General features: G+C 34.9%; 2 protein-coding genes across 2 annotated transcripts; both read left to right on the forward strand.

The window, feature by feature from the left end:
- Nucleotides 1-425: 425 nt before the first annotated feature.
- On the forward strand, nucleotides 426-845 carry LOC129959704 (uncharacterized). Its single transcript, XM_056072592.1, has one exon. The coding sequence runs from the start codon at nucleotides 426-428 to the stop codon at nucleotides 843-845; it is 420 nt and encodes a 139-aa protein (XP_055928567.1).
- Nucleotides 846-12,484: 11,639 nt separating this feature from the next.
- On the forward strand, nucleotides 12,485-13,435 carry LOC129959705 (uncharacterized). The gene has a single exon (XM_056072594.1). It carries the CDS (start codon nucleotides 12,485-12,487, stop codon nucleotides 13,433-13,435), a length of 951 nt encoding a protein of 316 aa, XP_055928569.1.
- The last annotated feature ends 3,578 nt before the right edge of the window (nucleotides 13,436-17,013 follow it).

Consider the following 17,013-nt stretch of genomic DNA (forward strand, 5'->3'; position numbering starts at 1 on the left):
AGTTATGGCAGTGTGATCTTGTGGACTTAAAACATTTGGGAAAGCATAACAACGGGTTTCGGTACTTACTCACCATAATCGACGTATTTTCAAAATACGCGAGAGTGGTTCCTCTGAAGCAGAAGAATGCAGAAGCCGTAAAAAATGCATTTGAAAACTTGTTTCAACAGGTAAAACCTAAAAACATTCAAACTGATAAAGGCAGTGAATTTTACAATTATCAAGTGAAATCTTTATTTCAGAGGCATAGTATCAATCACTATTCTGCCGAAGGCGACCATAAGGCTAGCGTCATTGAGAGGTTTAACAGAACATTAAAAAACAAAATGTTTAGAGTGTTCACATACAGAAATTCTTATAAGTATGTGGATATCTTACATTTGCTTGTAAAATCGTATAATGACGCTGAGCATCGCACTATTGGTATGGCACCCTCGAAAGTGACGCCAGAATTAGAACCTCAAATTTTCAAAAAAATATATGGTTTTATCGGAAAGAACGCGAAATTGATTCTAAATAAGGGAGATTTAGTTAGAATATCTAAAGCGAACAAAACTTTTCGACGAGGATATTTACCAGGATGGAGTGATGAGGCCTTTAGAGTATCCAAAGTATATTCCTCTCATCCAACTACATTTGAGCTGCAAGACCTGAAATCAGAAGCTATAAAAGAACGATTCTATGTAGAGGAACTCCAGAAAATCTCTAAACGCTCTGATGATTACTGGCGCATAGAAAAAGTGCTCAAAACAAAAGGCAGAGGCAGGAATAAAGAGTACTACGTAAAGTGGCAGGGCTTCGATGCGCGCTTCAATTCGTGGGTTAAGAAAGCATGGATGAAGTAAATGATTTTTACATCACTTTACCTAGCAATTAAAGCACTCAATTTTTTCCAAAAAATACGCAAGCATCATTCAGGACGAAACTAGCTCGCCCGATAATATTGATAGGCGCATGGGAAGTTGGTTTATCAGAGATATTTATTCCGCGAACCTGGTTCAACATCGGCAACCACAATAATAAATATTCCATAACATATGAAGAAACAAAAATTGTCGAAAAGGATTATGTAGAATATGATATCAGAGTGAAAATAGAACAAGGAACAGCAGAAGAAGATGTTATCGAGAGAATTAATCAAAGTATAGAAGAGCAATGTGGACACTATGTCACCTTTGCATTGGATCGCAAGAACATTAATGTTCATATTGCCCCCAATTACGAGTTACATTTAACAGCAACGAATGCCCCTAGGTTATTAACCATGCTTAATTTACCTAGAGAAGATAGAATTATAAAAGCATCGGAGAGTTTTGTTTTCCGAAAACCATCAAAGACGAACAAGGATAATTTCTTGAAAATTATTGCAAGAAATCTAAAAAGACATTTTATAATACGCACCACTCGGTTTAACCACAAATATACCGATATGGAAAACATGCACCATGAACTGTTGCAGCATATAAACTTTAATCTTATGCAGACAGGGATCGGAGGAGCGGCAGATTTTATATTTGACTTGAAAGAAAATAAAGTCGAAATAACAGTCCAAAAGAACGTCGAACTCGAATTCATATTATTATATGCACCCATTTTTATGCGTATGCTAAGTTTGACAAAGGATATTGTGCTAACGGGGAAATCAATGCATGTGTTGCAATAAGTCGACAGACCTCCATTGAACGAATATTTTCGCGTAAGCATTACAGATAAACCGACGGTTCCGGAGAAAGTGAGAAAAACAGAGCATTTGGAACTAGAAGTTGGATTTTATAAGAATGCAGAGCAGTTATTTAGTTCTTTTAAACATCTAGCCTTTAATCTGTTAGCAAATAATAAAGTGAAAGTTCATATACCCGATACATCTACTATAACCCTACAGAATGGGCTCCAAAATTTACTAGGGTTTAAAAATTCAACATTATACGGTGGCACTCATATCTCGGATTATCCACTGGAATTAGACGGAGGAATCACAGAAATTTATGTCTATACAGATATTATAGAATCTCATTTCGTAGGGGATACTATTGCACCTTTACTCCGCATTATTCCTGTGATGTCAACCAAACAAGACCAAATTGTTATTAATTATCAAAGGCCTCTGTATTTTCCTCTGCGTCAAAATTATATTGACTGTATTGAAGTCGAATTAAAAAGCAGTTCGGGAGACGGTATTATTTTTACTAGCGGAAAATCACTCTTGGTTCTTTCTTTCCGACGAAGAACAGTATAAAACTATAACTGATTATGCGCGACATCATTTCGGTTCTGACTGCGTAAGAGAAAGATGCATTTGGACCACAGAGCTTGTCAGGACTATTACTGTTCGCAGTTGCAGAACGGCGGTTCATATTTTCAAGGAGTCAGCCATCAAAGAGGATATGGAATGTTTTCAAATTTATTCCGAATGATTACTCCCATTGCAATGAGAGCAGGGAAATATTTAGGAAAACATATTCTGAGTACCGGTTCAAAAGTAATGTCAGATGTTGTGTCGGGAACATCACTGAAAGATTCGGCGAGAACGAGATTGAAAGAAACTTCAAAAAAGATAAAAGATGACATTCTCCATAAACTTCAAAGTGGTTCGGGTATAAAAAGAAAGAAATCTTATAATAAGAATCATTTGCCGCGTGCCAAGCGAGGCCGAAAGAAATCCGAAACGGCACAGACATATTCTCGTAAAATGGATTCGAGAGCGTGCGCCTGCGTATCTAATGCCTATGATTTGTTTACCGTCAATCCTGTACAATTGTCAACCGACGAAAGTTCGTTTACCGAAATTTTTCCTGTTGCATCTCTGAGTGATAAAACACCAATAGAATTTTTTTGCTCTGGCGTCGGAGACAGTTACCTAGATTTAGCTCATACACTTCTTCATTTACAAGTGAAAATTACGAAAAAAAGTGGATCAAATATTGCAGCTCCTGACCAAGTCGCTCCGATCAATTACCTGCTGAATACTTTATTTTCGGAATGCTCTGTGACATTAAATGATAAGCAAGTGTCCTCGCAAGCGAATTATGCATACAGATGTATGTTTGATGTCTTGCTGTCCCCAAAAGCAGTTCAGGAATCGTTATTAACAGCGGGTCTTTTCTTCAGGGACACCCCAGGCAAAATGGACTCAATTGACATTTTGGCAGGAGGGGAGAGCTTCAAAACTAGATCTAACATTTGCAAAGATAGTAAACTAATAGACATGATAGGAGCGCTACATTTCGATCTAGGCAATCAAAGTAAATTTCTAATCAATTCTGTGAATCTTCGAATTAAATTAGAAAGAAATAAAGATGCCTTCACTCTTATGTCAGCAACGCAAGATTTTAAAATAGTTATACAACATGCGTCCTTATTTGTCAGGAAAGTGAAGGTCGCTCCTTCAATTTTAATAGCGCACGAGACCGCACTTTCTAGAGGTGCTATTAAGATGCCCATTCGCAGAACAGAAGTGAAATCATTCGCGCTTTCTTCAGGAATGCAATCTATAACTATTCCTAACGCATTCATTGGACAGGTACCAACGCGACTAATCATGGGTATGGTATCTAATACTGCATATAACGGTGATTTTTCAAAAAATCCATTCAATTTTAAGCATTATGATTTATCTTACCTCTGCATATTAGACGGAAATCGCATGATTCCATCAAAACCCTATCAACCGAAATTCGATACCTCTAACAGTTACAGCAGATGTTATATGAGCCTCTTTACTGACTTAGGCCGATATCATAAAGATCAAGATATTAATATTAGTTATAGCGAATATAAGGACGGATATACGTTGTTTGCCATAGATTTAACGCCAGATCTCAGTGCAGACGGAATTCATGATTCGATCTTGCGAAATTCAAATCTGGCTTTGGATATTCGTTTTAGTAAGGCGCTGACCGAAACAGTTAATTTAATAGCGTATGCGGAGTACCGAAATGTTATAGAGATTGACAAAAGTCGCAACGTTTTGACTGATTTTTAAAATGGATTCCCAAAGTCTATGTAATCTTGCATGTAGCGATTCCATTCTTCGATCGATATTTGGAGGTGTATATGCTTCTGATGAATTGCCTAATACACTAAAGGGCTATTCCTGTTTTATTGTAAACTTAGATCCTAAAACAAAACCCGGAAGTCATTGGGTTGCGATAGCCTTTAGAGAAAACACTTGTTTTTACTTTTGTAGTTTCGCTTCAATTCCAAAAACGCCTAAGATTTTACGCTTCATCAAACAAAATTCTCAGAATCTGGTGCGGAACAAATGCCGCTACCAAAGCGTTGCATCGTTTACCTGCGGTCATTTTTGTCTACATTTCTTGTACAAATTTGCAAGAAAGCAGACTTTATCACCACTAGATTCGAATAACGTTGCGTTTAACGAAAAATTTATTAAAAGATTTGTAGCAACCAATTTTCGTCTACAAAAGTGTTGTTTTACGCCATACTCTAATCAAACGTGCCACACCTATGAATACCGACATAAACGTGTTTGAGCACGTTTCAACATCCCCCTCCCCCTCTTATAATCATCTTTTGTATTCTAATTGCAACATGTGTGAGGGTCGCTGCTGATGCAGAATGTATAAAAAGGGCCAACACAAACTGTGGAACTCTCATTACTGCTTTCAGTAAGTGACCAAAAAGCAATGAATCCTGAACCTAGATACGGTTTCATGTACCTAAAGCGTACTAGCACTTCCAACGCTTATGTAATCCATTGTTTCGCCGATTCTCTGCACGAAAATATGATCTCCTGTGTAGAAGCTGCCACTTCCTGTTCAATGAACACAGTGGATTCCGAGTGCAAAATGAAACTAGCCTATTTTAAGATTTTGAACAATTCTGAAACTGTGTGTGAGCTGCACAATCCTGCAGTCTACAAACAAGTATTTGATTGTACAGCATAATATGGAACTGGCATCGTCACATCACGACTCAAATACAGTAACTAAATGTGCAAAATGAATATTCTGTAACAAAGTGTATATCATGTTGACAATGTAAAAGACAACTTCCATGTATTGTATTGTAAGCAAGAAAACTGATTGTAACACTCTGCGTAAAAATATTGTTCTGTAACAATGAGAATGCAATGTCCAAGAATTGTTACAATGATAACTTTCATGTATTGTAAGCATAAAAATGATTGTAACACTCTATGTAATAATATTGACACAACCCCTTGAATAAAAAAAAATTGTTTTCCTGTAAAAATTGCGTCTGTTTTCTTTCGACTCGTGTCTTCATTATGCATGTTGCAATGCTGTTGCGCAATATGACATCTGAGAGATGTTTTTCTTTAATTTGACCTTACAGGTTAAACGTACAGGCCCCTTGCTATTTTTTCTGTCTAACATAAGTGTTGTTTTAGAATAAATGCCCAGTCAGATTTGCATAAATAACTTTGTTTTTAAAAATTTGTCCTTCATTTCGAGTATAAAATGTCAAGTTGAAGTCTGAGTCTTCAACATTTGTCTAGTCCGTTCCTGAAGTGTGTGCCTGTGCCTTCTCTGCTTTTTGGATTATACTGATATCTACAGCAATGGAAAATGGAGAGTGGCATTTGTATTTTTCTTCCTCTACTTAGATACATTTCGTTCAGAGCTTTCTCTCTACTTGCTTCATTAGTTTTCGTTTTAAAATTTTCCAGAAAGCTTTGATTCCTCCAGTGCTAAAAAAAGAAAATTCCATGTTGATTTGTCAAAGGAAAATGAAACCACGTCGAGTAAAATAACAACTCCCTATTCCGTATATATAGGCAAAGGAGTATGCCTAGAGCTCAAGGATTTTAAGAAGGCATTGTATCTTGGCTTCATAAAAACAAACAAGAAAGGAGAAGTGAAGAATCGCTTCAACTTCCATGTTGATCAAATCCCTGTTCTTCTAGAAGGGATAGCACACATTCAGGAACACCTAAAGTCAATGTAAATTTTTTACGTAGGAGTAGGGAGATATCCAAACTTTCCCCCGATTCCTAAGTCGGCTTAACTTTCAAAAAAGTGTGCACGTTTAAATTTTTTCTAACTTACGGAAACAAACACAATGATCTTTACAAGATTTAATTCATCGTTTCGCGGTGCAGTGCAAAGTTGGCGAGCAGAAATTCATTCCTCTGATTTGGAGAGCATTTTCGATAGGAGTCGCACCGCTCTTCATGATCTTTTGAGCAGAGCCGAAGTACCTGTCTTACGATTGCGATTTATATTATGCTTCAGCATAATTTTCCAAAAAATTGTTGATGAGGACATATTGGAGCAAAGTTTTTATTTCTGCGGCGATGCAGCTAGACTTTTGGAGGTTTCAGAAATCATACCGCACATCGATCGAGCGTTTGCCAAAATTCAGAATTCAATAGATGCCTTCATCCACAACGGTAGTGGTTGGGTTTTGAATGAGGTGGAATTCCTCGACGTTCATGAGGGTAACTTTCGGGAAATAGCAGGAGGATGTTCAAATGCGAAACTCCCTCCGAATCTAAAAAACAAACGCGCATTACTGAATCTGCATTGCTCTAATAATCAATGTTTCCTTTACGCCATTTTAGCTACGCTTTTTCCCCAGCGTGCAAACGCTCACAGAGTATCGAAATACAAACCATTTCTGAATTCGATAAATTACTCAATGTTAAATTTCCCTGTAACACTTTCAAATGTGAAACCTTTCGAAAAGGCTAACAATCTTAGAGTTAACATATTCGGCTATGCTGACAATCTCGTGTATCCAATGTATATTGGCAAACCAAATCAGCGCGAAGTCAACTTATTCTTCTATGACGATCACTATTTTCCTATTAGAAATTTCAATAAATTGTTGCGACAGAAAACAAACGAAAATCATTTCTGTGTCAATTGCTTAAGCGGCTTCACCCGAAAAACAACTTTAGAGTTGCATCAACAGCTCTGCTTACACAACAAACCGCAACGGTTATCAATGCCTTCCGATTTGTCTTTAAAATTTAACCACTTCAACAAATGTGTGGAGCATCGCTCTGTGGTATATGCTGACTTTGAATGCTTGTTATCGAAAATATCAACCACCCGCCCTGATTCGAATAGATCTTTCACATCGCCTATCGAAAAACATATTCCTGTAAGCTATGCTTTTATAATCGTGGCTAATGAAAATGATTTAATATATCATTCCTATTATGCTGGAGAAAAAGTAATTGAGAAATTTTTTTCTGAGCTCATGGCAATTACTAGCAAACTTATTGATGATATGAAGCGAGTCAGTAAAATTGAAGTAAATGATACCACTTCTTACAGTGAATATCGATGCGTGTTTTGCCGTGAATTTTTTGACGAAAATTCCATTCGAGTGCGACATCATTCTCATAATTTTAACCATGTCATTGGATTTTCTCATCAGCTTTGCAACTTGTTACACAAAAAAACTTTTTTCATTCCTGTTGTCATTCATAATTCGCGTAATTATGACACACACTTATTGTTAAAAAACATGCCAATGAATATCGCCAGAGACATTAATATCATACCAATAAACATGGAAAGATTTACTATGTTTACTCTCGACCACTTGAAATTTCTTGACTCCTATCAATTCTTAGACGCTTCGTTGGACGCTTTAGTTCATAATTTAAACATTTCGAAACATTACTTTAAAATTTTTGACGCATTTTTTGCAGATGATGACAACCGTAATTTGCTTAAACGCAAAGGTGTTTTCCCCTACTCTTTTTTGGATGATATTTCAAAACTGGATGCTAAAACTTTTCCTTCAAAGAATAAATTTTTTAATGTGCTCACTCAAAAACATATCAGTGACGATGATTATTCGCATGCTAAATTAGTATACAATACCTTTGGCTGTGCTAGATTTGAAGACTATTTGAAATTATACCAGTTAAGTGATTGCGTTTTGCTCTCAGAAATTTTTACTAACTTTCGAAAATTAAGTTTAAATCACTACGGACTCGATCCTGTTCACTATATATCACTTAGCGAACTTACATTTGATGCTGGGCTCAAAAAATGTAAAATAGAGCTACAGTTGCTTTCTAAAGTTAATGATTATTTATTTTTCGAAAACCAGATGAGAAGTGGAATTTGCTTGGTGGGGAAACGATATGCAAAGGCTAATAACCCATACATGTCTGATAGTTACGATAGCTCTGTTAATCATAGCTATATTTTAGCTTTAGACTGTGTTAATCTCTATGGTTTTGCCATGAGTATGCCGTTACCATACGCCAATTTTTCTTGGATGACACCCGATGAAATCCAAAGCTTTGATATATTCGGAGCAACACCTGATTCGCCTCAAGGCTACATACTTGAGGTTGATTTGGAAACTCCTACTTCTCTCCACGAACACAATGATTTGCCCATGGCACCAGAGCATTTAAATATTACCTACGATCTGCTTTCGCCTTATTCTAAACGCTTATGCGATCAATACCAGTTAAAAAACACTTTACCTGCAAAAAAGCTCACGCCTAATTTTTTTAATAAAAAAAATTATGTTGTGCATTATTTAAATTTAAGTTTTTACATTCAACAGGGTTTGGTGTTAAGTAAAATCCACCGGATTCTGGTTTTCTCCCAAAAACCATGGTTAAGGGAATATATAGATTTCAATAACCAAAAACGTAACGAAAGTAGTGCAGTGACAGAAAAATTATTCTTTAAGAAATTAAATAACGCATTTTTCGGTAAAACAATGCAAAATGTTCGGAAGAGAATTAATGTGCGTGGAGCTCTAACACGGGACACGAATCAAAGGCTTCTTTCCAGCCCCAGTTTGGATTATTTTGAACCCATTAACGAGAATTTCACGTTATTTAAAATGCGCAAGCCAAATTTGTATTTGGATAAACCAATATACATCGGTTTCTGTGTTTTGGAGTTGTCCAAACTTAGGATGTACGATCTATATTATACTCATTTTAAATCCTTTTACAAGAGTTCATGTGATTTATTATACATGGATACGGATTCATTGTACTTGCATATACATACTAATGATGTATATTTTGACCTTCGAAAGCATTTTGCTCATGTTTTGGATTTAAGTAATTTTCCTGCAGATCACTTTTTGTTTGATGAAACAAATCGGGAGAAACTTGGAACATTGAAAAACGAAATTTGTCGACCCATTCGCGAATTTATTGGCATAAAACCTAAAATGTATTCCGTGCTGTATGGCGGGAATGAATGCAAAAAGGCAGCAAAAGGCGTTCGATCAAGTACACTGGCTAACATCACGCATATGACCTATAAATCCGTTTTGATGGAAGAATCAAAACTACGACATATGTAGTATTGCATTCTTTCAAAAAAACATATTTTGGAAACTGTCGTTCAAAATAAAGTGTCTTTTACTGCTTATTACGATAAGAAATTTGTTTGTGAAGATGGCATACATACATTGTCTTATGGTCACAAAGATATTTAATATTGTTTTCAATATGGGGGGGGGGGTAATTTTAACTCAATTTGTATACATATTTCTACTATAATATATTATTATCTCCCTACTCCTATGCTTTGCTTTCAGTGGCTGCTTTTTTTTTTTAAATCGTATATGTGTTTGTATATTCGACTTTAATATTCTCTTAATTATTAAAACTTTCAAAAAACCCTCTCCCCGGATTGAACAGTTAAAAAAAATATTTCTTTCATTAATACATGTCTTCATCTTGTTTGTTGTTTTTTAATGCTTTTGTTTCATATTTTCTCTTCGTAAAACTTAAAATGTTCAATTCGGTGGAAGGACGAAAAAAAAATCTATCTTATGTACTGTGAAAAGTTTGTCGATATGTCTAATAATTAACTGATTTGTGCTCATTTTTAGTATGCATTTTTGTCTTTCATGTCTTCCGTTTCCTTAATTCCCTCAGGTCATAGTTTTTTTTTTATTCGGCGTTGGCTAAAGAACCCGTACGTTTGTCTACTATGTATATGTGTCATAGGTTTTGTTTTTTTTTTCTTTCTCGACGTAGCCTAGAGCACGCGAGTTTTTGTCAACTATGTCTACGTATGTCGGTATTCAAATCTCACCTCAAACGTCTCGGGAGGGCGGGGGACTTTAGTCAACTACCAATACAACTTTTTCTAATTTCTTGTGAAATCAAAGACATGAAAGACGTAAAGACTAATCAGTTAGTTGCTGCTTTGCATTACCTAGTCTTATTTGTTTTTCTATGCCTAACATTTTTAGAGGATTAGGTCAAATCATATTCAAATCGTTTTTTGCATATGGTTCTGTGAAACCTCTGTTAACCACTTAACAGTTATATTTCTTAGAAATGTTTCTTGTACATTGTCATCTAAATAAAGTCGCAATGCATATTTGTAAAAAGCAATGTTCATTAAAAATACCTTTTGCCATTCATTTGAATTTGAGTTTGGTCTAGTGGCGCAAGAACCATCATTTGACCATGCTGCGCCAAACTATGGTGTTAGCTATTAAAAAGCCTTTTGCATACTTTTTAAAATAGTACTCATGATTGCTGATTCTGATTAATAAAAATTCAATTTAAATACAAAAGTGCAAGTAAAAATGCACTAATTTTGGATACAAAATGATATAATAAAAACTGTTAAGTGGTTATATAATAAAAAAAACGAAGGTCAGATCCGCATGCCTCATGGCGGCCTTGGAAGTGCGGACAAAGCTTCACTAATTTTCCTTCGACTCACTCCTTTTACATTTCGCATTTTAAAGCTTGACACAGTGACTTCGAGCATTTCGGCTTCGCAAGGTACGCATCTGTTTTCATTAGCACGATTTCGTGATCCTCGCTTGTCATTATGGGCTTTCCTGCATGGCGCGAGAGATTTTCCGGGTTGGATTCGTTTGGCGCTCTGCCCTTGACGTTCATCGCTTTCCAGGTTGTGGCTTGTTTCACCTCTCTGCTTTGCAATGTAAACCTGTCGACTCGTTTTCTCCGCAGTGCTTTCTGTTCTTGCTCTGATTGAAGTCGTTTCGCGCGGTGTTTTATCGGCTCTCTGTTTTTGTCCCCGCTGAGATGACTTCATGTTGTGTTTTAATGTGATGTGAAGCGAAATCGTGCAGACTATACTACTAACATAGAATGGAAAAAATGCGTCGGAATATTCACCGATGGTGCTCGTTCAATGTCCGGAAGATTCCAAGGTATACAAACGCTTGTAAAACAAAAAATCGCCTTAATGCACACATTGCATGATCCACAGAGAAGCTTTGGCTTCGAAAGAAATGAGTCCTGGTTTGAATATTGTGTTAACTACGGTTGTAACCGTAGTAAATTATATAAAAATGAGACCCCTGAGATCAAGAATCTTTCCAGCACTTTGTAAAGACATGGGTTCAGTACATTCAGCGTTACTATTTTATTGCGAGGTAAGATGGTCAGGACGTGGGAAATTTTTTCAACGTGTTTATGAATTCGTTAAAAGAAGAAATTGCCCTTTTCCTAGAATAAGAAAACAGACAGGAGGTCGAGAATTTTCGCGATAGTTTATTTGTGATGAAATTGAGGTACTTGGTTGACATATTGGAGAAATTAATTATCTTCAACTCCAAGGTGCAAATACACATATGTTGGATACGAGTGATAAAGTTAATGCTTTTTATAGAAAATTGAAATTGTAGAGCAGAAATTTAAAGCAAAAAATCTAACAATGTTTGCAAATGTGGATGATTGTACTAAAACTGATAAGGCTGAAGAAGAACATGTAAAAGTTGTTTTGAAACCATTGAAAGTCATTTAACCATGCTGACAAACTTAAGAAGTATTTTCATGCTGACGACAAACTGATCACAAGTTACGAGTGGATTAGGGACCCATTTCATAAGACTTCCAAAAGACTCTCAATTGATGAGGAAGAAAAATTCATAGAATTCACGAAAAGTGGCGAAACTAAAAGACAATTTAGTAATAAATCACTATTTGAATTTTGGGCAGGAGTAAGGATGATTTTTCTGCACTAAAAACAAGGACATTTCACATCCTATAACCATTCAACATCCTACCTTTGTGAAACTGGATTTTCTGCTGTGGCTTCTTTGAAGTCAAAATATAGAAACAGAACTGAGAGTGGCTATTTCTAATATTAAGCCTTCCTTCGAAAAACTTTGCTCTGCAAGACAGGCCCAAGGAAGTCTCTAACAATTATTAAATTTGCTTTTAATTTAGTATGTTTTGATTAAGTAAGTTATGATTTAGTAAGTTGTTTTACTTTGATAATTTATTAAATACGTCGAAATGTATTTTGTTTTCTATGTGTATGTGAGCTATCCTTTCAGTCAGTTAATCAATTTTTTTAAATAATATTTTCTCTTGGATATTCCTGCGCCCCCTCCTAGTGTGCTCGCGCCCCCCTAGGGGGGCGTGCCCCACAGGTTGAGAATCGCTGATTTAGGCAGCTTAATAGAAATATTAAAGATTAGCTACAATTTTGGAGCCAATTTCAACATATTCATGACGCTGATGTAATCAAGCCTGAGAACAAATTTCAATATCTTGTGCAAGGTACTGTAAATGGATCACGAGCCCGGAGAAGTAGTAAAAAGCTTCCCGGCAACAGCAGCCATTTATGCCAAAGCAGTTGAAAGTTTAAAAGCGCGATTTGTTAGAGATGAACTATTAGTAGAGGTTTATGTTCGGGAATTATTAAAGCTGATAATTTCGGTTCAGAAACATGATAAAATTTCGATGACATCCCTGTATGATAAACTCGAATCCTATCTGAGAGCCTTAGAGACTTTAGGAGTGACTACTGATAAATGCACTTCAATTCTTTACCCCATGGTGGAGTCTTGTTTTCAAGAGGGCTTTTTGAAAGCATGGAATAGAAGTACTTCTTCAGTAGCCTCAACTGATGCTAAAGAACGTTTAACCAATTTAATGACTTTTCTTAAAGAAGAAACGGTGGGCGAAGAAAGAATTAATTTGGCTATGACTAGTTTTAGCTTGGGTGCAAATGAAAATCGCCAATCATTTAAGACAAAAGTAAGAGATTTTCCAATGAAAGATGTACCTACAGCTGCCAATTTATTAACTACAGCTTCAAAAGAAGTGAAGAAAGAATGTGTTTTCTGTACTGGGAAACACTCGAGCCCAGACTGTTTTCAAGCTCAGAAGATGAGTTTGGCTGACAGGCATAACATTTTAAGAGAGAAGCAATGTTGTTTTGCTTGCTTAACACCAAAGCATACATCTCGTTTTTGTAAGGTATTTTTAAGATGTGTAATATGTGTGGAAAAGCATGTCCCACTTATATGTGAGTCTCTAGAAGCTAAGAATCAAGATTCATACAGAAGTGAGAATAAGAGTCCAAATGTTGAAGTTAATATAGCCAACAACATTTCCAGTCCCAGGGTGTTCCTCCAAACGTTGAAATTAAAAATGGCGTGTGGTAACAAAGAAATCCCAGTTAGGGCAATTCTAGATTCTGGGTCACAAAAGATTTATTTATTAAAAAGAATGTAGTTGAAAAAATGGGATATATCCCACTCAGAAAAGAAAATTTGATGCACTCATTGTTTGGAGCGATTAAATCTGACAAGTGTGAACATAACTGCTATAAGATAAAATTAAGAAATCAAGACAATAGTGCTACATGTAACCTGGAAGCATTAGATCTGACATCTATATGCGACAACATTGCAACAGTCACTCCAAGTTCTTGGATTTCATAACTTCATGAAATGAAGATCAGGTTATCACATGTAGGGGAGGAGTCACAATCTGTACAAGTGCTTCTAGGATCAGATGTAAAAGGAAAGCTCATGACTGGCCAGAGCAGAGTTTTATCTTGTGGGCTTGTTGCCATGGAGACATTACTTGGCTGGACTCTGTCAGGTAAAGTTCCTGAAAGTGAGATGTCGTCATACAATGCTACGCTGGTGGCCTCCCTATTTGTGAAAGAGACGGATATCTCCCAATTGTGGAGATTGGATTCCTTGGGAATCCAAGATCCTTCAGAACAAAAACCCAAAGAGGAGCTTTATAAAACGTCGATGGAGCACTTCTTAAAAACTGTCAAGGTCGATGAAGAAGAGTGATTCCTTGTCTCTCTATTGTGGCATGACGGTCATTTGCCTCTTCCAGACAACTTTAATTTGGCACTCAAAGGTTTACAAGTGACAACCCATAAGCTGAAGAAGGAAAACTTATTTCAAGAATACAGTGATGTCTTTAAAGAATGAGAACGAGAAGTCATAATCAAAGAAGTTCCCCAAGAAGAAATAAAATCTGCTTGTGACTACCTGCCCCATCAACATGTGGTGAAGCCGAACAGCACTACGAAAATTAGGCCCGTCTTTAACGCTTCGTCAGCACAGAAGGGAGCGGTCAGCTTGAATAACTGTTTGGAAAAGGGATTAAACTTGATTGAATGGGGTCAATTCATGTGACGTAAAAGTCACATGTCATGTACCTCTTGCGCATGGCATTTCAGTTTCATCCGCGCCGCTCTCGTCGATCAGTCTGCCATTAACGTTCTCCGCCAAGTATGAAGCGGATTTTTTGTTTACATTTGAAGTTATAATTTTTGAGTCATTTTCTTTCCTCTTATTATGTGTTAACAGAGGAAATACTGGTGTGCTGATGGATGCATGCTTTAATGCGAAACACAAGAGTGTCTGTCATGATAAAATGTTTTTTTTTATTTTCCTTTCAACAATCCTGACTTGGGTTGATAGCTTTGGTATAGATTTTTTCAAGCCTTCGAAGTCGGTGATATGCTCCGATCATTTTGAAGAATTCCTTCAGTGTGTGTCCATTTATTAAATATAGTAATTTGTTCCAGTAATTTGTTAGAAAAACTCTTCGAAGAAAAAAAAATCTGTAAGCGATTTGCCACCAAAAACAATCAAACAAAATCATGAGTGCATTTCTAATTTACTTCATTCACATTTGATGAAATTTCTGATAATTTTGAATATGCTTAGAAGGTTTTAAAATGTTTACATGAGTATTACATTGCATTTTTTTACAAAATCTTATCTAAATTTAATTAATGTAAGTAAACAAACTCCTATTGCAAAAATAACAACTGCTATAATGCTAAACTTAGGTGGAAGTGAATATTACTAGTTTTCTAATTACATTTGCAGATTTGTGATGGATTCAAAGTGAATTTATATCAAACATCTTTTCTATTGTTAAAAATGAAATGTCAATAGTTTATTGTATTTAAACTGAAATTCACTGTTATCATAATATCCTGTTATAACCCTGTGCACCTCAGTAATTTCTGTTTTAATAAATAAAGGTCTTTTCATTGAAAATCAATTTCCATATCAGCATTTATTATATAATTTTTATTCCCAACTTCATTGCTACATGCATGTTTCACTTTTTTTTTTCTATTTCTTTAACATATCAATTTTGAATTATAAAATTCTGTGAAAGCATAAAAGTGTTTCTTTCAACTCCTCTTTACATCCTATTTAACTTTTCTCTCTCTCTGTATATATATATATATATATCATGACCTTATTCTTGTTTATTCATTCAATATAATTTTTATCAATGTAACTTTAGCATTTAAAAAAATTTCATAAATGTTCTGCTTTAAAAGTATACTGTTCAACATTATGTTTGTATTAGTGATAAAAAAAAACTGTTCTTTAGTATCTAGGATGTTTCTGTTGAATAAAATTGATTTCATCATTTACATTGACATTCTTGTCATACTGTGTTTATATATTTTCTAAGTGTCTAGAAAAATAAATGTTGATAAATAGTAAATAGTTTTTTTTTTTTAGTTTTTTGTATTAGTGAGTACATTGAAACATACATTTGATCATATTTTTTAAATAATTATCACATATATTTTATCTCTCTCTCTCTCTTATATATATATATATATATATATATATATATATATATATATATATATATATATATATATATATATATATATATATATATATATATATATATATAATTTGTAATGTGTAAATAAAAATTATGAAAGTATGATTTTGTTTGTTTTCCTTTAATGATTTCTACAAATTAAAATGAAATTATTTATTCATAAGTTGCATAGATTTATAAAAAGGTATCCATACCTTTTATATTTCATTATTTGAAATTGTAAACATAATTTATTCAATATATACTAATTTGAGTTTCATGTTCTTTCTTCTAAGCAAACTGAAAACATCAAAGTCTCAATATTTATAGAAGTAATTACATGAGAAAAAAAATACAATAATTTCATTAGTAAGCTTTAAAATATTAACTTATCTAAGAGTAATAATTATTTTTAAAAAGAACTAACTGGGGGAACTATATTCATAAAATTCAAAATTCAATACTATTTAAAAGAACATATGTAATTTTTCAAAAACACTGCCATAGTTATTTGTCAAAATGTATCCTTCGGATAAAAAAAGGGGGTGGGGGGATATGGGAAAGGAAAGAATAAAGCGGCACCAAACGAATTAAAAAGCGATGTTAATTAATTTTGCATAAACAATAATTTCATTGAAAATACTAATTAAAATTTTAATGTAAGAAATAAAATTATATAACTAAGAGAATTTGGAGAAAATAATTCAAAATAATATCTTTAAAAAAAAAATCAGAAGTTTTTAATAATTGATCGGCTAGCTTAATATTTACTAAACAAATGTAAACAGTGTCAACGTTATCGGCAGACATCACGACATGTGCAGAACGGTTGAAAATTGAACAGAAGCGGTTTGTTTGGTACCTGACACGTGACCGTGAATTGACCCCATTGATCCCTTCCATGTTAACAAGATTTCAACTGTATAGATTTGGCGTTTCGGCTAATATACGGAAGGCCTTCTTACAAATAAATATATATAAGGAGGATCGAAAATTCCTTTAATTTTTGTGGCACAGTGAAGAAGGAGAGCTGAGACATTGCCGAGTGGTGTTTGGTGTTTCCAGCAGCCCATTCTTGCTTGGATCAACAATCCAAAAGCACTTGGAGAGAAAGTTGGAAGAAGCGAAGCAAGGCCATAGAAAAAACTCTGAGTTTATTATTCAAAAATTGATTAACAGCTTTTACGTGGACAATTGTTTGGCAA

This window comes from Argiope bruennichi, chromosome X2, assembly GCF_947563725.1.
Source record: "Argiope bruennichi chromosome X2, qqArgBrue1.1, whole genome shotgun sequence".
NCBI classification, from domain to species: Eukaryota; Metazoa; Arthropoda; class Arachnida; order Araneae; family Araneidae; genus Argiope; species Argiope bruennichi.

Bases quoted from the DNA above. Each gene is read 5' to 3' on its own strand.
- LOC129959704 (XM_056072592.1), top strand. From the start codon at position 426: ATGGCACCCTCGAAAGTGACGCCAGAATTAGAACCTCAAATTTTCAAA.
- LOC129959705 (XM_056072594.1), top strand. From the start codon at position 12,485: ATGGATCACGAGCCCGGAGAAGTAGTAAAAAGCTTCCCGGCAACAGCA.